This window comes from Salvelinus namaycush, chromosome 8 (assembly GCF_016432855.1).
Source record: "Salvelinus namaycush isolate Seneca chromosome 8, SaNama_1.0, whole genome shotgun sequence".
Taxonomy (NCBI): Eukaryota; Metazoa; Chordata; class Actinopteri; order Salmoniformes; family Salmonidae; genus Salvelinus; species Salvelinus namaycush.
Window position 1 is genome coordinate 36707764 of NC_052314.1, and position 24368 is coordinate 36732131.

At 45.1% G+C, this 24368-nt stretch overlaps 1 protein-coding gene across 1 annotated transcript in view; it reads right to left on the minus strand.

Annotated features, from left to right (window-relative positions):
- Positions 1-24368, minus strand: part of LOC120052648 (rho GTPase-activating protein SYDE2-like) — an 87400-nt gene that overhangs the window by 28885 nt on the left and 34147 nt on the right. Inside the window, exons 3-4 of the mRNA XM_038999690.1 lie at positions 9259-10445; positions 6042-6168 (exon numbers count right to left, since the gene is read on the minus strand). Of these exons, the coding sequence (XP_038855618.1) occupies positions 6042-6168; positions 9259-10445 (1314 nt within the window). The remainder of the gene's footprint in view (positions 1-6041; positions 6169-9258; positions 10446-24368) is intronic.

Consider the following 24368-nt stretch of genomic DNA (forward strand, 5'->3'; position numbering starts at 1 on the left):
CCTTTCACTGTTTTGTTCACGTTAGAACACATCACTGAAGCTTCTTGTTGGCTTCCTGCCAAGCAGAAAGTTGCTTGAAAGGGCTGATAGGGCTATCCTCAGATAACTGTCAACTGTCCTTGCATTAGGCTACCAGGTGCAGCAACAACATCAGTTAACCCTTGTGTGGTGTTCAGGTCTGTAAGGACCCATTTTCAATGTTTACTAAAATAAAAATGATACAATGATAGAACCTGAGACTCATTGGCCTTGGCTCATTTTCTGTGAAGAACATGTAAAATAACACATTTTCATTGAGTGCACACTGCACCAGCCTACACATGTATATTACATATGTGGTGTTTCGGTCCATTGGAACCGAGGGTAATAATAGTGTGTGTGTGTATGTGTGTAGGTGAAAACAAATACAAATTAAACAAAAAGGTTTGCTGTGTGCCTTCACTCTGTCTTCCTCCTCACTCCTGGGCCTGATGTTTCAACATAGCACCAAGAACCTGTCTGTCTGTGTCCCGCTTTTCTCGCACTCTTTACCCTTTGTAGTGTGTGAAGATGAAGAATTTTCAGAATGAGGACCATGTCTGTCAATTCGGAGTCTGACAGGGAGTTGGAAGAAGAGGACGAGATTGACCCCCAGCCAGCCCCAGGACCAGCCCGTCAGCAGCCAGCTCATCAGCAGCTTGAAGGAGGAGAAATATGGATGTCAAAAAATTGTCTTCTTGCCCAAAGAATGAGCCACCCCGCATTACTGCCAATGTGATAAGGATGCAATCAGGGCTTGACGCAGATGGCAGTTACTCATGTGTAGGACATAAAGTCTTCTTTTGAACTGTACATCCCAGACACCATTCAGAAAATCATTCTGGACTGCACTAATTTGGAGGGAAGGTATGTTTTTGGAGAGAGACGGAAGGAGATGTACCAAACTCATTTACATGCATACTTTGGGGTTCTTTTTCTTGCTGGTGTTTTCAGATCCAATGGGGAATCCAGAGAATCCTTGTGGGATGCATAAACTGGCAGATAACTTGCAACAATGTATCTGGAAAACTTCCACATTATTTCCAGGATTATCCACTTCGATAACCGAGACACCAGACCAGTTCGGCAGCAGAAAGACAAGCTAGCTGCAATCAGGTCAGTGTGTGGGACAAGTGGGTGGACCGCCTTCCCCTGTTTTACAACCCTGAGCCCAACGTTACTGTTGATGAGCAGCTTATGCCATTTAGGTGCTGCTGCCCCTTCAGGCAGTACATATCTTCTAAACCAGGGGTGTCAAACTCATTTCGCATCGTGGGCCACATACGGCCTAGGGAGATGTCAAGTGGGCCGGACCATTAAAATTATACCATACTCTGCTATAAATAACCAAAATATCATGTCTTTCCTTTGTTTTGGTGTAAAGAAGCACAAGAACATTAGGAAAATATTGAAATTTAATGAACTATCCTTTTACAAAACATTTCATGAAACACCTCATATTTCCTTAGACAAATGTGCAATTTACAATTTACTGGCAAAAGCTTGTCGCTTCTCGGGACATACAAGTTCAGCCGCCTTCATCATGCATCGTTTAACAAAGTCACCGTCGGAATACGGCTTCGATGCTAATGCTATTTCGCTAGCAATTAGGTAGCTGGCTTTTACCGCTGCTTCACTGACTTCTCGGCTCTGGATGAAAGTTGACTGCTGTTTCCTCAGACCCGCCAGCAATTCGTTAATCTTATCTCTTCTCAGTTGTCCTTGCAAGCCGTCATATTTTTCGCTGTGATGAGTCTCGTAGTGGCGTCGAATATTATATTCCTTCAATACCGAAACTTGTTGCAAACACACCAAGCACGAAGGTTTTCCGTGCATCTCTGTAAATAAATAGGACGTGGTCCTAACAACGTCGTAACAAGCAGCAGATGGCGCATTGATACCGTCTGCTGTTTTCAGTCTGTCTCAGTGATGCGGCTTGTCTTCTACTCTGATGGAAAGAGTGCGCCCCTTAGCGGATAATCCATGAATTGCAGCGAATTAAAAATATTAATTCCATGTCTTTTATGCATTTTTTCCACTTTCAAATTATCCTGCGGGCCTGATCGAACCTCCTTGGGGGCCGGTTCCGGCCCGCGGGCCGTATGTTTGACACCCCTGTTCTAAACCCACAAAATATGGAATCAAGATCTGGGCTGACTGCGATGCTGCTTCATCATATGCGTGGAACTTGCAAGTGTATACGGGGGCGCCAGATGGAGAAGCCCCTGAGAAGAACCAAGGGATGCAGGTTGTCTTGGACGTGACAGGGACTCCGTGGCCGCAACATCACATGTGATAAGTAAAACGGCGCCGGAGAAAAAGGCAGTTTTATGTGCCCCCAACCGATTGCGTTTTTTTGTTCGTTTATTTGTGTTGTTTGTAACTTATTTTTTAAACTTATTTTGTACATAATGTTGCCGCTACCGTCTCTTATGACCAAAAATAACTTTTGGACATCAGGACTGCGATTACTCACCACGGACTAGCAGAATCCTTTTTTTCCTTTGACGAGTCTAACGAGCCCGACGCAAACGATATACTGCTTTCTCGGGAACAGGCCCAGATCCCCGTGATTTGCGTGAAGCGGAGGCAGAGAAAAAGGGGCCGGAGGGCGGGCTGCCTTTTGAGAGTTCGTAGGCGATCGAATAAACCCCGACTTCCTTCCATTCTGCAAGCAAACGTGCAATCTGGAGAATAAAATAGATGACCTACGAGCAAGATTAAACTACCAACGGAACATTCAAAACTGTAATATCTTATGCTTCACAGAGTCGTGGCTGAACGACGACACTATCAACATACAGCTGGTTGGTTATACGCTGTACCGGCAGGATAGAACAGCAGCGTCTGGTAAGACAAGGGGCAACGGACTATGTATTTTTTGTAAATAACCGCTGAATGAGCTGTATTCCGCTATAAGCAAACAAGAAAACACTCACCCAGAGGCGGCCCTCCTAGTAGCCGTGGACTTTAATGCAGGGAAACTTAAATCCATTTTACAACATTTCTATCAGCATGTTAAATACACGGAACAGGCCTATTAATTCCTCTGAGTTTGTGTTCACGGCTGACACGTCCCTAGTGTCCTATGTGCCAAAGAAAGGCAAACATGTGGTACTCATGAGTACGCTGCATAGGGATGGGAGAGTCTGTGTGGCCAGGAAACCAGAAATCATAATGGATTACAATGCCACAAAAGGAGGGGTGGACAATTTAGACAAGCTGGTGGCTGGCTACAGTTGCAAAAGAAGAACCCTACACTGGCCACTTGTGATATTCTTCAACATCTCAGCTTACAACGCGGTTGTCATCTGAATGACATTGAACCCAGATTGGAACAGAGGGAAGCTCCAGAGGAGACGGCTCTTTCTCGAGGAGCTGGGCAAGGCATTGGTAAGACCTCAAATCCAGAGGAGGCAACATATCCCAAGTACCCCAGCTTCTGCAGCCATAGTGATGAGGATTCAGGAGGAGGATGCTGGTGTGAGTGATGTTGTTGCATGTGTGTGTCTGAATCTCCTACCTTGGCTTGCTGTAACTATATATGTGAGTGAGTGAGATGTTAGTAAAATTCCTGTACTAAGTGTTTTCATCAATGTAGATTGCAGCCGGTAGCAACAAGAAGAAGCGCTGCAATGTGTTGGGACGCAAGGACAGGAAGACACAGTACACATGCATCAAGTGCAAGAAATACATTTGCAACCACACAGTAAAACTCTGTCCCTCATGTGGTGTGTAGACCAGCCTTAATTAGTGTTCAATGGGGCTCGTTTATAATTTCCATAAAATACTGTATGTAAAATTTGTCCTTTCAATTTGTTCAGATCAAAGCAATAAACATCAATAGTGATGAAAACCTTGTTTCATTTATATTTGTTCAAGATAAACATGATTTATTCCACCCATGTTTTGATTATATAAAAAAACTGCGTTTTCATTGATAAATGTGATCTAGCAGAGGTAAATGGCACATACTAACCATGTATGCTGTCTATCTTGCTTGTAATTGATATAAGTCAACATCTAAGTATTAAGTATTTTTACGTAAATTCTGTATTGGGTCCATCAGACCTGTAAACATTGGGTGAATAACAAAAACATGACCACCACACAAGGGATCCTTGTATAGGCTCCTAGCTATGTTACATAGACTAAAAATAAATTATACTTCAAGAAGAACTTCAAAATGGCAGATGCTGTTACTGACCCAGTAGGCCTCAACTGCCTCTCTTGGTTAAGCATTACGGATTCTACAAGCAGGACCAGAAGAGTCAGAAGTAATCCCTACCCGGTGGACTGAAACACACAACCGTGACTAAAAGTAAAATGACCAGCTTGTCCCTCCATCTGTGCTCCTGTCTAAAGGGGCTGGGGACTGGAGGGCTGGGGGACTGGAGGGTGGGTCTGTGGACACTGGGTCCTGCCAAAGCCTCCCAGCCCTGGAGGAATGTCCCCTAGTCAAAGGGGGCTAAGAGAGAGAGCGCTTCTGCCCCCCTCCACCTCCCTCCCTGATTTAAGCCACATCCCAGCTGTTAACACAGACTCTGATTCAATTACAGTACAGATCTGCAAAGTCTAGACTCCTGTTGTCTATGTGTCTATTGACTCCATGTTAACCTACAAAAAAACGTCTGAATGTACATAGCAAAAACTCTATGGGGTTAAACTGAAAGTGCAAGGAAAATCTAACCCCAGAAAATCTGCTGATACAAAAACAGAGTTAGCTAAATAAATTTAGTTAATTTATGTCAGCTACTGTTCTGTATTCAGAGCATGACAACCATGATGAGGCTGTTTACTGAAGTTGGTAACTTTGTCTGGGATCAAGGTTTGAAACAAAGGAAGGCCAGGCAGTGCACATGTTTTGCAAGCTCTGGATTGAACTTTGACTTGGTCTTCCTTTTTACTACCTCTGCCTTTTAAATTAGCCGTGTGACAAGCCAGCCCTCACCGACTCCTCTTAGCTCACACGTTTGGCATGCTTATTAGCTAGCCTCTCTGTCTCTCTCTCTGGCTGGCCTGACTCCACTCAAACCACCAACCCCCATACCTCAAGCCCCTCTATCTATCACCGCTCTCTGCCCAGCCTAACCCAGCACTGCCTAGCCCAGGACAACCACCCTTCCTCTCTTTCTCTCTCTCCCTCACTCCACTTCCTCAGCCCATCTGCAACAGCCGCATGCTCGGCAGAGCAAATTTAGGCAGCAAGCAAAAACCAACAATCCACGCTGGTGTTGGCCCTTTTTTTATTACCCGCTCAACTGTTAACTGTGTTCTTTGCTCTGCCATGCAATCAGATCAAAGCAGGCATCATACGAGGACTCCTATAAGGGCCTCTTCCCAATCCCACAATGCCGAGGGCTTCCATGGTCTTCCTCTTTTTCGGTGGGAGAAATCCATGAGCAAGTATTTTTCTCTTAACTGTCTATTCCCGGAATCTGTATTCATTGGTTGACTGAAGGTGACATGGCAGGCAGACTCTAGAAGCGAACAGATAATTGGTGTTGGTTAATTCAGCCATTTTGATCAGGCTAATATCCTTCTGCAGGGGGGAAGAGGAAAATTGGACATTCACTCAAGTCCCCACGTGTTCAGGCAGAACAAATACAAATATTTAGCAAATTAAATACTTTGTCCTAGTTTGTCACTGACACTGATTAAACCAGTGAGGAATTACAGTACTTTAAGCAGAGTGAAACTGGGTTATTGTGTAGATAATGGCAAAACTGTGTATGTGTGTGTGTGTTCCGGAGGTAGTCAGAGAGAGTTGTGTGTCTGAACCTGGAAGAGAGGAATGAAGGATTGACCTAAATGCACGTTGGCCTGGATGGTTGGCTGGTTCGTGTGAGGACTCTCCCCTCAGGCAAACTGACATACTGGTGGTATGCTGACTGGAATGCTTTTACTACAAAACACACACACGCACAGACTTGTATGACATGTGTATATGTCACACACACAGCAAGGGTTTTAATATATGTTAAGGGACAGAGGTTCTGATGCGGTTGGCAGTGTAATGTTACCTGTGATGACGTTGATGTCAGGGTAAGTGTTTTCACAGAGCTCCACTCCTAGGCTGTCCCTCTCAAAGGCTTCCCGCAGCTCCTTCTTTACTGCTGCTGAGCCACACAGACGGTAGAGGCCCACAACCTGCAGAAACACACACAACCAGGTTGAATACATACACACACAACTTGCAAAAACACACACCTAGCTTAAATATTTGCCCAAATATAACCAGGTCATTCACAACCCATTCACCCACATACACAATCCGTCTCAATTGGTTCAAGGCTTAAAAATTCTCCTTTAACCTGTCCCTCCCCTTCATCTATACTGATTGAAGTGGATTTAACAAATGACATCAATAAGGGAGCATAGCTTTCACCTGGTCAGTCTATGTTATGGAAAGAGCAGGTGTTAGAGCAATGTTTTGTTTATATTCAGCATGACATTCATGTGAGCATGATAATATCACTACAACCCAAAATGAATGTGAAATGCACTCATAACTTAGCCATGACAGCAATTTATTTAGACTACTTTGCATTTGTCTGGGCTTTGCTATCAGTAGCCAGCCATCAGCCATGGGTGGAGCATTGCACTCTAGGAGTTGAAATGCTCTCTGGGAATCGTAGTATGCTGCGTAAAAATCCATTGTATGTCTATGGTGTGTAGACTATATTGCAATATAGAAGCATCAGAAATTAGTTTCAAAGTGTTTTTTTATGTCATTTTGGATGCTCTGAGTCTCAGATATGGTTTTGCATAAGGAAAACGTATGTTTATTTTTTGAAAGAAATTGAATATAGAAGATATTCTACTTGTTATTTTAGTTCTACCGGTTATTAACATATTGTTTCATGTTTAAAACGTGACTTTAGCTAATCAGTTGCTGTGGTATCGTTTCGGTATCGAGTATCGTTTTGGTATTGAGTAATGTTTCAGTATCGACTATCGTGATACTAAACCTGGTATCGAGGTCAAAACTCTGGTATCGTGACAACACTAAGCTGGACACAATATCTATAGTTTTTACAGACCTACAGGCTCCAACCACATGTCTATACAGGCTACTAGCCACACTGTTCGTGCCTGAGATCTCTCGGTTCTGTCTAGCATTTCTAAACCTCACTCCCTCACACGAGAGGGAGAAAAATGGGCAGATTAGGCAAGGATTTAGCTTTGTGCAAAAGTAAACAGAAGTCACTGGGCACAATGAGCAAGTCCATTGAGAGAAAGCTCTACCTTTAGTTTAGGGTCAGTAGAAGCTCTGAGAGGCGAGAGCAGAGCAACAGGCGGTAGTGTGACAGCTGGTAGTGAAGAGGCCTTGGCCTTATCTACTGCACTGCTGAGCAACACACACACACACACACACACACACACACACACACACACACACACACACACACACACACACACACACACACACGCGCACAAATAGGAAATAATGGTCTGTCCTCGTCTTAATTAAAAACAACAGAATGGTTTACTGTGGTGAGTCAGGGACTTTCTGAATGAACCCTGAATGAGCAAGCATACACACACACACAGACACAAACAGTGCCTGGTTGGACCCCTAACTAAGCCAATCAGTAGGGAGTGGAACTTCACAGGTTGAAAAAAGATGGTTGCACCTGCACCATTTACAGACTTCTGACCCCTCATAGCTTCTCGCAAAACAATGCAAGCGCTACAATTCACAATGTCGTATTTTATATTTGGTCAAATTACTTTTTACTTGAGAGAACACAACTAGCGCAGTTGATGTCAGCTGGCTATTTTTCTCAATATGTCTGGTAGAGATACTGTACTTTTTTAAAGAAATCTGACACTACCAAACACAAAAAACACACATTACAGCATCCACACACACTACTCGCTTCTGTGACACCAATCTGCAGTCTTTTCAGAACAGCCACAATCATCCCCCAAGTGCCTTAAAAGCTTCAGAGCCCCTCGGGCCATGCATTTGTGGAGACACTGAAACGAGAGTAGTCTCCATCTAGGGATACACATAATTATTTCTAAAGACATGCTATGCTGTGTGTCTGGCTCTCTCTGCCTGCCTCAGTGACACGTCCTATACATTCCTGTGTAATCTGGTGTATATCCCCTCCTAACCCCTCTCAGCATGGGCCCCTGGGGGACCACGGGGTAAAGATGGCTCCAAACTGCATCTAGTGATACATAGTCATATTCCCTTACATAAGCTCTACTATGTCTTTGACATATGTGTGTCTCTTTAAACAACAGGGAAAGAGAACAGGAGAGACAAATAAATGGAGTACAAAGAAAACACAGGTAATAAATGAACTTGGCCAGTGGCTAAAACCATTAGCACAAAACGTATTGGCCCAAATGCATAGCCACCCCAGTTCGGGACAGTTCCATGGCATGCTCAATGTCTAGGCCAGACAGCCCCTTCAGAGTAACACTGATAAATGTCCTCTATAAGAACCTGAAGGAAGGTCTGCCTATGAGCCTGCTGGTAGCCATAGTCCCCTTCCCCTACTGAGGGTGAGCCCATGTAGAGCAGCCAGCCAGAGGACTGATATATGAGCTGTGTTATGTAGTGTGGAGAGGCCTGGAGAAAGGCCCGATGGAGGTTGCCCCAACAAGGACCAGCCACTCAGGGCACCTGCTGCCCGTGGTCCTCCCTAAGATGGATGGATTTTCTACGGCAGCAGCCAGGCACTTTTACTGCTGGGTGGCATCTCAACTAATTAGAAGAAACCAGTGCCAAAGGAGAGAGACTAATTAGAGAGTCTCTCTCCTTTGGCACTGGGCTTCAAAGAAGAAGACGGGAAGAGGTATAGAGCAGTTCTCATATGGTACATCTGCAGCCAGCCTCCCAATACCCCTGCTGCCTGTCTCGCTCTGTTCCATCTCTCTCTCTCTTTCTGTATCACATAAAAGGCCACTTGCAACATGAAAACAAGAAGGCCTGTTATGTGATGCATGGTCTAATGTCTGCCACTCAACCAGAATCCTCCAGAACTCGCCTCTGGACATGTTCCTCTCTCACCGAATGCTGAGTAACCAGGCCACTCACTCAGCTTGTTGGCTGTCGCAATATGAAAGCACTGTACTGGCTATTCCTTGCCAAAATCGGTAGTTGGCTAACTAAGAAAGTCCAAGGTCTAAATAAGTGGTCTCTGACAGTCCAAGGCCCGTGGGCAAAATGTTCATTGTTGTACATAAAAGGCTGTAAAAACATTAAACATTAACTGAACTCACCTGGCAGCCTCTCGTCTCGATCTCCGTGATGCACTTCTCGATGAGCAGGGGCAGCATGAGTCCTGTGTTTTCCCTCACAACCACCCTCCAGGCCTCCACCCCAAACATCTGTGGCTCCCGGTCCCCATTGTAGCCTCCATCCAGGGAGTTCTGCCACTGCTCCATCAGGTTCAGCTTCACGTAGATCAGGCCTCGAGGCTCCAGCTTCACCGCCAGCTGATGACTCCTGGTCACCCTGAAGAGTGCCGGTAACACCACTGTGCCGTAACAACACACCCGGTTCTTCTTGGGTGTGGGGTCCCAGCTGAACACCACTAGCTTCAGGTGCTGGGCATTCTCCAGCTCAATGTTGAAGGTGTGGTCCATGTCTAGGAAGGTGGTCCGACAGGTGAGCAGGGCAGTGCGCGCCTTGTTGACCGAGTCCACCTGGATGGCACAGTAGACGTCTCGGGAGTCGAAGCGTGGTGGCTTGAGGTCCTCGGCGCCATAGAAGTGCAGGCTCATCAGGCCCGAGATGTATTGGGTGCACTTAGGCTGTTCTGTGAAGGCGTAGTGGCGGAACGCGTCAATGTCTAGTTCTGTGCCGTGCAGCTTGGGGCTGCCACTTCCTCCGGTTACTCCTCCAGCTCCTGTTTTCTCTCCTCCTCCAGTGGCTGGGTCTTTCTCCTTCCCATTGACTCCCTTGGCCTCTGAGGACCCGTGCTTCCCAGACTTGGCCACCAGTTCTGGGGAGTCCCCGTCACTGAGGTAGCCCCCCTTGCTAGCCGACTTGGAGGTCCCGCTGCTCTTCTTCTTGCTGTAGCTTTGTTGCGTCGACACACTGCTGTCCAGGTGATACCTCGAGATCACATTATGGCTAGCCGCCGCCCCCTGCCCACCCCTTGGGGACAACCTGGGAGGAGCCGGGCCTGGTTCTGATCCGTAATTGGTTTTGGGACACTGGGTCCTTGTCTCTAAGATGCTGCTCTCGCTGGCTCCGTTGCAGCTGCTGTTGTTGCTAGGGGTCACTTTTATGCTGAGCTTGCGGCTGAGTTCCGGAAGCTTCTTCATCTTCATGGAGAGTTTCCTGACAGTGCGTGGGGACTTGATCTTGTCCGGGAATGACCAGTTGAGGGAGCTTCCCTTTTTGCCAGGGTTGAGGCTGGAGGGCGGCGGGAAGCCAGGGATGGCCAGGTCAGGGGCTTCTGCTGCAAGGAAACAACCAGGACAGAGAGAGGGGTAGACATCATTTTAAACTGTGCAAATACACCAAGATAATAGATTACCAAGATAATACACCAAAATAACACTCAACCTCGTGGCACTAAAGGAGGGCACTGGAAAGATTTCTTAAATTCATTTTTTTGCCATGTACTTACTGTATACAGTTGAAGTCAGAAGTTTACATACACTAAGGTTGGAGTCAATAAAACTCGTTTTTAACCACTCCACAAATATCTTGTTAACAAACAATAGTTTTGGCAAGTGAGTTAGGACATCTACTTTGTGCATGACACAAGTAATTTTCCAACAATTGTTGACAGATTATTTCACTCATAATGCACTGCATCACAATTCCAGTGGGTCAGACGTTTACTTACACTAAGTTGACTGTGCCTTTAAACAGCTTGGAAGATTCCAGAAAATTATGTTATGGCTTAGAAGCTTCTGATAGGCTAATTGACATCATTTGAGTCAATTGGAGGTGTCCCTGGATGATGTATTTCAAGGCCTACCTTCCAACTCAGTGCCTCTTTGCTTGATATCATGGGAAAATCTAAAGAAATCAGCCAAGACCTCAGAAAAAAATTGTAGACCTCCACAAGTCTAGTTTCCAAATGCCTGAAGGTACCACCTTCATCTGTACAAACAATAGTACGCAAGTATAAACACCATGGGACCACACAGCCGTCATACCGCTCAGGAAAGTCTCCTTCTGTCTCCTAGAGATGAACGTACTTTGGTGCGAAAAGTGCAAATCAATCCCAGAACAACAGCAAAGGACCTTGTGAAGATGCTGGAGGAAAAAGTTACAAAAGTATCTATATCCACAGTAAAACGAGTCCTATATCGACATAACCTGAAATGCCGCCCAGCAAGGAAGAAGCAACTGCTTCAAAACCGCCATAAAAAAGCCAGACTACGGTTTACAACTGCACATGGGGACAACGATCGTACTTTTTGGAGAGATGTTCTCTGGTCTGATGAAACAAAAATAGAACTGTTTGGACATAATGGCCGTCGTTATGTTTGGAGGAAAAAGAGGTATGCTTGCAAGCCGAAGAACACCATCCCAACCGTGAAGCACAGGGGTGGAAGCATCATGTTGTGGGGGTGCTTTGTTGCAGAAGGGACTGGTGCACGTCACAAAATAGATGGCATCATAAGGAGGAAAATTATGTGGATATATTGAAGCAACATCTCAAGACATCATTCAGGAAGTTAAAGCTTGGTCGCAAATGGGTCTTCCAAATGGACAATGACCCCAAGCATACTTCCAAAGTTGTGGCAAAATGGCTTAAGGACAACAAAGTCAAGGTATTGGAGTGGCCATCACAAAGCCCTGACCTCAATCCCAGAAAATTTGTGGGCAGAACTGAAAAAGCGTGTGTGAACAAGGAAGCCTACAGACCTGACTCAGTTACACCAGCTCAGGAGGAATGGGCCAAAATTCACCCAACTTATTGTGGGAAGCTTGTGGAAGGCTACCTGAAACGTTTGACCCAAGTTAAACAATTTAAAAGGCAATGCTACCAAATTCTAATTGAGTGTATGTAAACTTCTGACCCACTGGGAATGTGATGAAAGAAATAAAAGCTGAAATAAATCACTCTACTATTATTCTGACATTTCACATTCTTAAAATAAAGTGGTGATCCTAACTGACCTAAAACAGGCAATTTTTACTAGGATTAAATGTCAGGAATTGTGAAAAACTGAGTTTAAATGTATTTGGCTTAGGTGTATGTAAACTTCCGATTTCAACTGTAAGTCAGTGTTTAGCTTATCACTTTGTGAGCAAAGATTAGACATCTGACATTTAGACATGGGTTGAAATTAGACTAATATGGGACTAAATTCAATCGCATTACACTGTTGGCAACCACTTGCATAACAGGTCAGACCATGAAAAACTTCACCATTGAAAAAAAATAGGTCAGCCCTTAGCTAATAATTCATTCTAGTGTTGTGTTTAATTGAATTAAATGCTGGGGAAATTCAAATTAGATTACGCCAGATCTTATTAGCAAAGGTGCAAGCAAGCCACGTCTGAAACAAACTGCTTCATAAAGAGGATAGCTTCACAACGCAAGGCTAACATTACTGAAGGCAGTCTGTTACTCTAGGTATAGATACTAGATGCATATGCATATATAACTTGCCTAACAGGGATATGAACTTGCATTCAGGAATGTTAGTCAGAGACAAGACAGAAGCTCTGTGGCCAGAGTGAGAGTCTAGTGGAAAGCGTCTGAAGTAGGACTGTCACTGGCCTTGATGTGGGCTCAGCCTGCTTTCTACAAACCATCCAGGCATACGAACTCTGTTTCTACAACAACAACCCCTCTTGCGCAATGCAATTCTGTTATTTTGTTTCAGGAGAAGTTTGTCAGGTTAAAATAATCTATCTGGTCCAGCAGCCAGCCAGCGCTGAGCAGGGTGTACAGAGAGGACATGGACCGGGAAATCCTCACCCCTCAGGCCAGTCTAGCTACAGCTTAGATCAGGGATGGGCAACTTTGAAGCTAGTTTGCTGCAATTCTACACATTTTGCCATGGGGCGGAGAGAAATGTTTGCAGTTTTAATTATGATATCTGAGTGAGACTGACTCAGAAAATCAATGGGAGCCGCCCGGCCGGTAATTTGGCCATGATAACAAGTTTAGATAGCTGGCTGATAATCTAATTTAGCAAATCTAAAAATGTTGACTGACATAACAAAAGAGAAAAACTGCTGATGCACAACCACATTTCGAAATGGCACCTTGTCTATTCTACTATTCTTCTTCTATGGTATATTGGCGATCACACAACTGAATGTGCATCCTGCCACCTACTATACAGGATGGAAACAGGAATCCCCAAAAAACTTAAAGATTTTAAAAAACGTACAAAAAATAAATAAAACAACTTTCTGTTAAAAATAAATAAAACAGATCTGATCCCGACACAAGCTCAAGGGGAACCTGGGAGGGCGGGACTTCTGGCGCCAGTACCCCTTGCAAGTCTTTCCTTGAGTCCCAAAAACTTTTCTGCTGCAGCCACAATAATGTCTAGTTTCTTCCACTTTTTTGAGACCTGTGCTGTACAGTTTCTAACTGTGGCAATGAACGCAACACAAATCCACCTTTTTAACACACAGGGTATCTTTTGTCTGGCAGCAAACAAACTACAGGCTGTGGTGTATTAAATTCTACTATTATAACTCTAAGTTCAGACCCTGACTGAGTTTTAAAAAAATTGGGGGGATTGATCGGAGGTCCTTCAAAAGTGGGATCGCGGGCCGCATGCCGGCAGTTGCCCATTCCTGGACCGGATGCTTGAGCCAGTTTCAAACGTAAAACAGTGCTTTTCCATTCGCTTTCTTAATAGGATTTCCTCCCTTCTTCGTTACCCTCTTCCCTTTTCAATCCTTTCCCTTTTCACGCACTACAGGGAAAATACCATCAGCTTCAAGGGAGATGATGGCCAAAACATGTAACATGGCTGACGTAACTCATTTATACAGTGCCATCGGAAATTATTTAGACCCCTTGACTTTTTCCACATTTTGTTAGCCTTATTCTAAAATGGATGAAACAAAACAAAATCTTCAGTAATCTACACACAATACTCCAAAATGACTAAATGAAAACAGGTTTTTATACATTTTTGCAAATTTATTAAAAATAAAAAACAGAAATACCTTATTTACATAACTATTCAGACCCTTCGCTATGAGACTCGAAATTGAGCTCATGTGCATCCTATTTCCATTGAAAATCCTTGATGTTTCTACAACTTGGAGTCCACCTGTGGTAAATTCAATTGATTGGACATGATTTGAAAAAGAACACACCTGTCTGTAAAAGGTCCCAGAGTTGACAATGCATGTCAAAGCAAAAACCAAGCCATGAGGTTGAAGGAATTGTCCGTAGAGGTCGAGACAGGAGTGTCGAGGCACAGATCTGGGGAAGTGTACTAAAAAAAATTCTGCAGCATTGAAGGTCCCCAAGAACAGTGGCCTCCATCATTCTTAAATGGATAACGTTTGGAACCACCAAGACTCTTCCTAGACCTGGCCTCCCGGCCAAACTGAGCAAACTGGGGAGAAGGGCCTTGGTCAGGGATGTGACCAAGAACCCGATGGTCACTCTGACAGAGCTCTAGAGTTTCTCTGTGGAGATGGGAGAACCTTCCAGAAGGACAACCATCTCTGCAGCACTCCACCAATCAGGCCTTTATGGTAGAGTGATCCGATGGAAGCCATTCTTCAGTAAAAGGCACATGACAGCCCGCTTGGAGTTTGCCAAAAAGCACCTAAAAACTCTCAGACCATGAGAAACAAGATTCTCTGGTCTGATGAAACTACGATTGAACTCTTTGGCCTGATTGCAAAGCGTCACGCCTGGAGTAAACCTGGCACCATACCTACGGTGAAGCATGGATTGTGCATCTGTAAAAGTTTGTGAGTGTTTTTGGTGACAAGCTGAATTTCTTCAGCCTCCTGAGGTTGAAGAGGCGCTGCTGCGCCTTCTTCACCACGCTGTCTGTGTGGGTGGACCATTTCAGTTTGTCCGTGATGTGTACGCCGAGGAACTTAACTCTCCACCCTCTCCACTACTGTCCCGTCAATGTAGATAGGGGGCTGCTCCCTCTACTGTTTCCTGAAGTACACGATCATCTCCTTTGTTTTGTTGACATTGAGTGTGAGGTTATTTTCCTGACACCACACTCCGAGGGCCCTCACCTCCTCCCTGTAGGCCGTCTTGTTGTTGTTGGTAATCAAGCCTACCACTGTAGTGTCGTCTGCAAACTTGATGATTTGAGTTGGAGGCGTGCATGGCCACGCAGTCGTGGGATTACAGGAGAGGGCTGAGAACGCACCCTTGTGGGGACCCAGTGTTGAGGATCAGCGGGGTGGAGATGTTGTTACCTACCCTCACCACCTGGGGGCGGCCCGTCAGGAAGTCCAGGACCCAGTTGCACAGGGCGGGGTCGAGACCCAGGGTCTCGAGCTTGATGACGAGTTGAGGGTACTATTGTGTTAAATGCTGAGCTGTAATCAATGAACAGCATTCTTACATAGGTATTCCTCTTGTCCAGATGGGTTAGGACAGTGTGCAGTGTGATGGCGATTGCGTCGTCTGTGGACCTATTGGGGCGATAAGCAAATTGGAGTGGGTGTCAGGTAGGGTGGAGGTGATATGATCCTTGACTAGTCTCTTAAAGCACTTCATGATGACGGAAGTGAGGGCTACAGGTCGGTAGTCATTTAGCTCAGTTACCTTAGCTTTCTTGGGAACAAGAAAAACGGTGGCCCTCTTGAAGCATGTGGGGACAGAAGACTGGGATAAGGATTGATTGAATATGTCCATAAACACACCAGCCAGCTGGTCTGCGCATGCTCTGAGGACGCGGCCGGGGATGCCGTCTGGGCCTGCAGCCTTGCGAGGGTTAACACGTTTAAATGTTTTACTCACGTTGGCTACAGTGAAGGAGAGCCCGCAGGTTTTGGTTGTGGGCCGTGTCAGTGGCACTGTATTGTCCTCAAAGCGAGCAAAAAAAGTTATTTAGTCTGTCTGGGAGCAAGGCATCGTGATTCGCGACGGGGCTGGTTTTTCTTTTGTAGTCTGTGATTGACTGTAGACCCTGCCACATAACTCTCGTGTCTGAGCCGTTGAATTGCGACTCCACTTTGTCTCTGTACTGACGCTTAGCTTGTTTGATTGCCTTGCGGAGGGAATAGCTACACTGTTTGTATTCGGTCATGTTTCCGTTCGCCTTGCCCTGATTAAAAGCAGTGGTTTGCGCGTTCAGTTTTGCGCCAATGCTGCCATCAATCCACGGTTTCTGGTTGGGGAATGTTTTTAATAGACGCTGTGGGTACAACATCACCGATGCACTTGTTAATGAACTCGCAAACCGAATCAGTGTATTCGTCAATGTTGTTGTTCGCCGCAATGCGGAACATATCCCAATCCACGTGATCGAAGCAATCTTGAAGCGTGGAATCCGATTGGTCGGACCAGCGTTGAACAGACCTGAGCGCGGGAGCTTCCCGTTTTAGTTTCTGTCTATAGGTTGGGAGCAACAAAATGGAGTCGTGGTCAGCTTTTCCGAAGGGAGGGCCTTATATGCGTCGCGGAAGATAGAATAACAATGATCCAGGGTTTTGCCAGCCCTGGTAGCACAATCGATATGCTGATAGAATTTGGGGAGCCTTGTTTTCAGATTAGCCTTGTTAAAATCCCCGGCTACAATACATGCAGCCTCAGGATATGTGGTTTCCAGTTTACATAGAGTCCAATGAAGTTCTTTCAGGGCCGTCGATGTGTCTGCTTGGGGGGGAATATACACGACTGCGATTATGATCTAAAATAATTATCCTGGTAGATAATGCGGTCGGCATTTGATTGTGAGGAATTATAAGTCAGATGAACAAAAATAATTGAGTTCCTGTATGTTGTTATGATCACACCACGTCTCTGTAATCATAAGGCATACACCCCCGCCCGTCTTCTTACCAGATAGATGCTTGTTTCTGTCGGCGCGATGCGTGAAGAAACCAGGTGGCTGTACCGACTCAGATAGCGTGTCTCGAGTGAGCCATGTTTCCATGAAACAAAGAACGCTACAGTCTCGGATTTCTCTCTGGAATGCTACCCTTGCTCGGATTTGTCAAGAGACTGGACATTGGCGAGTAGTATGCTCGGGAGCGGTGCGTGATGTGCCCGTCTACGGAGCCTGACCAGAAGACCGCTCCGTCTGCCCCTTCTACGGCGCCGTTGTTTTGGGTCGCAGGCTGGGATCCGATCCATTGTCCTGGGTGGTAGGCCAAACAGAGGATCCGGTTCGGGAAAGTCGTATTCCTGGTCGTAATGTTGGTGAGTTGACGTTGCTCTTATATCCAATAGTTCCTCCCGACTGTATGTAATAAAACCTAAGATTACCTGGGGTAACAATGTAAGAAATAACACATAAAAAAATGTAAGAAATAACACATAAAAAAACAAAATACTGCATAGTTTCCTAGGAACGCGAAGCGAGGCGGCCATCTCTGTCGGCGCCAGAAGTACATGCCAAGATTGTAGCGTCATACCCAAGAAGACTCAATGCTGTAATTGCTGCCAAATGTGCTTCAACAAAGTACTGAGTAAAGGGTCTGAATACTTATGTAAATGTGATATTTCAGTTTTTCTAAATTAGCTAAATTTCTAAAACCTGTTCTTGCTTTGTCATTTTAGGGTATTGTGTGTAGATTGATGAGGGAAAAAAAACATGTAATACATTTTAGAATAAAGCTGTAAAGTAACAAAATGTGAAAAAAGTCAAGGTATCTGAATACTTTCCGAAGGCACTGTATGTTGTACAGAACCTAAAACACTCACCAGTGTTTGATTTGGTTCACTGCAGTACTAGTATCTACATTCATGGCCTCCGAAGACAGTCAATAACTAGTACAAGTAAAACAAAAACTTGATTTAATTTCTTCAACATTGCATTACTTTCTGGGCACAATTCTTTTACAGTTGAATATAAGACATTAAATCACTCGAAAACAGGCTACAATGTGCCTATTCTCTCTTTACAGTTCTCACTTGTGTATCATTCCATTTTTCTGTTTTCAAACTGCAAGTTCCTCCACAGTGCTGAGACAAAGGAGTCATTCTGTTGCTAATCACTGAAGAGAGCAAAGCAGAGGGAGAGGGAGTCAAAAAGAGGGCGAGAATGGAGAGGGAGAGAAAAAGAGAGGCAAGATAAAGTAGAAGAGAGCAATATAGATAGAGAGGGAATAGGAGTAAAAGAGAGAGTAAGAGAGATGAGAGTAAAACAAATAATAGAGAAGAGGTAGTATGACAACATCCCCTGCTCTATTTTCAGAGAGGCCTGCTGTGCTATTCTGGTGAGGGATAAAAGCTTTGCGTGTTTTGGTTCGGCTGGCGCCTAGCTGAACTCGGTTAGGCGAACCGAACCAGTGTGCTCCATACTCCCTTAAAAGACCTTCACTTGAAAAAAGAGAAAAAGCAGCAATAGTACTGTTTGTCCATCATGAGACTCCACAGCCTGTATACTCTTCCTCAAAATAGTCCGAATTCATCTAAGATATTGTAACTCAAGAAATCTGTCATTAATTGACGTTTTTGCCAATTTTACATCTGACTAAAATGTTTGGTGCAGTATTTCCCAAGTGAAAGAATTTGCATGAAAACGAGTCATCTATTGTTGAATGACAACAAATACTTCATTGAAGAACCCCTACTGTTGACCGACAAAAGGGCGTAGACGTCGGCTCCGAAATTCGGCTTGCCTTGAAAAAGCCCTTGCCGAAGACCAAAACAAACAACAAAAAAACGTCAGCAAATGGCGTCATTATATATGCACGGAATATTTCTAACTGTTTCGGATGGGAATCATGCGGACGCCTTAAGAGAGAGGCAGGGAATGGGCAGAGGAGGGGCAAGAGAGAGGCAGGGAATGGGCAGAGGAGGGGCAAGAGAGAGGCAGGGAATGGGCAGAGGAGGGGCAAGAGAGAGGCAGGGAATGGGCAGAGGGGCAAGAGAGAGGCAGGGAATGGGCAGAGGGGCAAGAGGGAGGCAGGGAATGGGCAGAGGAGGGGCAAGAGGGAGGCAGGGAATGGGCAGAGGGGCAAGAGGGAGGCAGGGAATGGGCAGAGGAGGGGCAAGAGGGAGGCAGGGAATGGGCAGAGGAGGGGCAAGAGGGAGGCAGGGAATGGGCAGAGGGGCAAGAGGGAGGCAGGGAATGGGCAGAGGGGCAAGAGGGAGGCAGGGAATGGGCAGAGGGGCAAGAGGGAGGCAGGGAATGGGCAGAGGGGCAAGAGGGAGGCAGGGAATGGGCAGAGGGGCAAGAGGGAGGCAGGGAATGGGCAGAGGGGTAAGAGGGAGGCAGGGAATGGGCAGAGGGGCAAGAGGGAGGCAGGGAATGGGCAGAGGGGCAAGAGGGAGGCAGGGAATGGGCAAAGGGGTAAGAGGGAGGCAGGGAATGGGCAGAGGGGTAAGAGGGAGGCAGGGAATGGGCAGAGGGGTAAGAGGGAGGCAGGGAATGGGCAGAGGGGTAAGAGGGAGGCAGGGAATGGGCAGAGAAGGTGTCAGATGCTGTAGAAAAGGGGTAACATGGGGGAAAGAATAGTGCAGGGTGTGTTGCTGCATGCATGGAGAGGTGCAAAGGAGGAGGTATGGGGTATGGGGGGACAAAGGCACCCCTTGTCCTGAGAATCAGAGGCCTGGCCAGTGAAAGCGGGTGTTCTCTGACATTCCATAATAAACCATGTTTAGGCTCCCTTCCTTTTCCTCTGGCTGCTGAACATACTTCCCTGTCAGCTAGTGCTTCATCACAATAACAAACACCAACACAGAGAGGGGGAAAAAGCCTCTGGAAGAAGGGCCAAACAACATTTAAGGTTGGGCCATGTCCCAGATATTGAGCTTTAGGTTAGGCCAAACTCACGACTCACACTGAAACCACTGGAACACACGTTTGACCAATCAGACTGTGTACCCAAAACTAACCGTTTCATAATCCCCCATAATAAAAAAACGTGTTAAGTGTCTGTTCAAAATCATTGTCTTATTTGAAATCTGTTTTCAGATTAGTACATGATGTGGAAATGTCTTAGGCAATTATCCAAAATCTAATGGTATAAACAGAACCCTCATCCATAACAGCCAACCGGGTCAAATCCGATGGATATAACATTTACCAAGTATAATAATATTACCTAAAAAACAATTTCCAATGACTACTGTGCTGTTTTCCATAGTTCCCTCTCAGCTCTCTTCTGTAGCCATTCACCCTCTGGCAACAGCAACAGCAGCGGCAGACACCGAGGGAAAGACACCGACACCCTCTACCTGATATTCAGGGGCAAATCAAATGTATTTATATAGCCCTTCTTACATCAGCTGATATCTTAAAGTGCTGTACAGAAACCCAGCCTAAAACCCCAAAACAGCAAGCAATGCAGGTGTAGAAGCACGGTGGCTAGAAAAAACTCCCTCGAAAGGCCAAAACCTAGGAAGAAACCAGGCTATGAGGGGTGGCCAGTCCTCTTCTGGCTGTGCCGGGTGGAGATTATAACAGAACATGGCCAAGAGGGGTATGTTTGATACTTAACCTTATGAACATGGCCCCCCGAGGTTAAAGGGCGAAGGGTTGCATTCCACCCGCTGGAACCGGAGCTGGGTGACCAGTGTCACCCCCCTCCATACCTCTCGCCCCCGTACCCTTTGTGACCCCCAGGCCGACCCCAGGCAGCCTGCCACTGACACCTCTCACAAAGAGCAGGAATTTATGGCCCTTGGCTTGATTGCCTTTAATAACGTTCTGGGCCCAGACAGCTGCTAAGCGAGGGAACGGTCTGTTTGTTTTCGAAGGACTGTGTGTGTGCGTGCAGGTTTTTTTACGGAATAAAAATGGGGTTTTGGTGGTGGGCGTGGCCATGGGTGTGGCCAATGGTGTAGTCGCCAAACTAACATTTTAGAGGCCCTCCTGCTGGCCGCAGTGACAATATTAATCTGTTTTAAAGTTTATTTCCTGCACTTCTACACAATTTGCCATGTGGTGGAGATACCATGATACAGTTTAAAGCAAATGTCCTGCAATTCTACACGCTGCCAAAAAAATATACATTGTATTTATAACCCTTGACTTTTTTCCACATTTTCTTGTGTTACAGCCTAAATTTCAAATGGATTAAATTGAGATTTTGCGTCACTGGCCTACGCACAATACCCCATAATGTCAAAGTGGAAACAGCTCAGGTTTTCACCATGAGGCCAATGGTGACTTTAAAACAGTTACAGAGTTTAATGGCTGTGATAGGAGAAAACTGAGGATGGAACAACAACATTATAGTTACTCCACAATACTAACCTAAATGACAGAGTGAAAAGAAGGGAGCCTGTACAGAATAAAAATATTCCAAAACATGCATCCTGTTTGCAATAAGGCACTAAAGTAAAACTGAAAGAAATTAACTTTATGTCCTGAACTGCAAAAATGTGGCAAAGAAATTAACTTAATGTCCTGAATACGAAGCACTATGTTTGGGGCAAATCCAACGAAACACATCAGTAAGTACCACTCTTCATATTTTCAAGCATGGTGGTGGCTGCATCATGTTATGGTGTCTTGTCATCAGCAAGGACTAGGCAGTTTTTTAGGATAAAAATAAATGGAATAGCGCTAAGCACAGGTAAAATCCTAGAAGAAAACATGGTCCAATATGCTTTCCAACAGACACTGGGAGACAAATTCACCTTTCAGCAGGACAATAACCTAAAACACTAGGCCAAATCTGCACTGGAGTTGCTTACCAAGACGACATTGAATGTTCCTGAGTGGCCTAGTTACAGTCTTGACTTAAATTGGCTTGAAAATCTATGGAAAATGGGTGTCTAGCAATGATCAACAACCAACTTGACAGAGCTTGACATTGTTTTTAAAGACAAATTTGCAAATATTGTACAATCCAGGTGTGCAAAGCTCTTAAACACTTACCCAGAAAGACTCACAACTGAAATCGCTGCCAACGGTGACACAGGGGTGTGAATACTTATGTAAATTAGATATTTATGTTATTATTTTTTTTGTTTTTCTAAAACATGTTTTCCATTTGTCATTAAGGGGTATTGTGTGTAACACATTTACATTTACATTACATTTAAGTCATTTAGCAGACGCTCTTATCCAGAGCGACTTACAAGTACATACATTCATACTTTTTTTTGTACTGCCACTAACACAACAACATGTGGAATAAGTCAAGGGGTATGAATACTCCCTGAAGGCACTGTATACACTGAACAAAAACAAACGCAACATGCAACAATTGTAAAGATTTTACTGAGTTACAGTTCAAATGAGGTAATCAGTCAATTGAAATGAATTCATTAAGCCCTATTCTATGGATTTCACATGATTGGGAATAAAGATATACATCTGTTGAGCACAGATACCTGAAAAAAAGGTAGGAGCATGGATAAGAAACCAGTCAGTATCTAATGTGACCACAATTTTTTCTCATGCAGCGTGACACATCTCCTTTGCATAGAGTTGATCAGGCTGTTGATTGTGGTCTGTTGAATGTTGTCCAACTCCTCTTCTATGGCTGTGCGAAGTTGCTGGATATTGGCGGGAACTGGAACACTCTGTCGTACACGTCAATCAAGAGTATCCGAAACATGCTCAGTGGGTGACATGTCTGGTGAGTATGCAGGCCATGGAAGAACAGGGACATTTTCAGCTACAAGGAATTGTGTACAGATCCTTGCGACATGGGGCCATGCATTATCATGCTGAAACATGAGGTGATGGTGGCGGACGAATGGCACAACAATGGGCCTCCGGATCTCGTCACGCTATCGCTGTCCATTCAAATTACCATCAATAAAATGCAATTGTGTCCGTTGTCCGTAGCTTATGCTGGCCCATACCATAACCCCACCTCCACCATGGGGCACTCTGGTCACAATGTTAACATCAGCAAACCACTCACACAACGCCATACACGCTGTCTGCCATCTGCCCTGTACAGTTGAAACCGGGATTCATCCGTGAAGGGCACACTTCTCCAGCATGCCAGCGGCCGCCAAAGGTGAGCATTTGCCCACTGAAGTCGGTTTACGATGCCAAACTGCAGTCAAGGCAAGACCCTGGTAAGGACGACGAGCACGCAGATGAGCTTCCCTGAGACAGTTTCTGACAGTTTATGTAGAAATTATTTGGTTGTGCAAACCCACAGTTTCATCAGCTGTCTGGGTGGCTGGTCTCAGACGATCCCGCAGGTGAAGAAGCCGGATGTGGAGGTCCTGGACTGGCGTGATTACACGTGGTCTAGATTTGTGAGGCTGGTTGGACATACTGCCTAATTCTCTAAAATGACGATGGAGGAGGCTTATGGTAGATAAATTAACATTCAATTTTCTGGCAACAGCTCTGGTAGACATTCCTGCAGTCATTATGGAAATTGCCTACTCCGTTGAGACATTTGTGGCATTGACAAAACTGCACATTTTAGAGTGGCCTTTAATTGTTCCCAGCACAAGGTGCACCTGTGTAATGATCATGCTGTTAAATCAGCTTCTTGATATGCCACACGTCATGTGGATGGATTATCTTGGCAAAGGAGAAATGCACACTAACAGGGATGTAAACACATTTGTGTACAACATTTTAGAGAAATAAGTTTTTTGTGCATCTGGAAAATTTCTGAGATGTTTTATTTCAGCTCATAAAACATGGAACACTTTACATGTTGCATTTACATTTTTGCTCAGTCATTCAAACTAGTTTTTCAACCACTCCACAAATTTCTTGTTAACAAACTATAGTTTTGACAAGTCGGTTAGGGCATCTACTTTGTGCATGACACAAGTACTTTTTCCAACAATTGTTTACAGACAGATTATTTCACTGTATCACAAAGTCTTTGGCATGAATGCCAAGCATCACATCTGGAGGAAACCTTGCACCATCCCTATGGTGAAGCATGGTGGTGGCAGCATCATGCTCTGGGGATATTTTTCAGTGGCAGGGAGTGCGAGACTAGTCAGGATCAAGGCATAGATGAATGGAGCAGAGAGATCCTTGATGAAACCCTGCTCCAGAGCGCTCAGGACCTCAGATTGGGGTGAAGGTTCACCTTTCAACAGGACAACAACCCTAAGCACACAGCCAAGACAACACAGGAGTGGCTTCGGGACAAGTCTCTGAATATCCTTGAGTGGTTCAGCCAGAGTCCGGACTTGAACCCGGTCGAACATCTCTGGAGAGACCTGAAAATAGCTGTGCAGCGACGCTCCCCATCCAACCTGACAGAGCTTGAGAGGATCTGCAGAGAATAATTGGAGTAACTCCAATTAGGAAAATAATAGTTTTCAGGAAAAATAATCGTTTGCCACAGCAGGAAA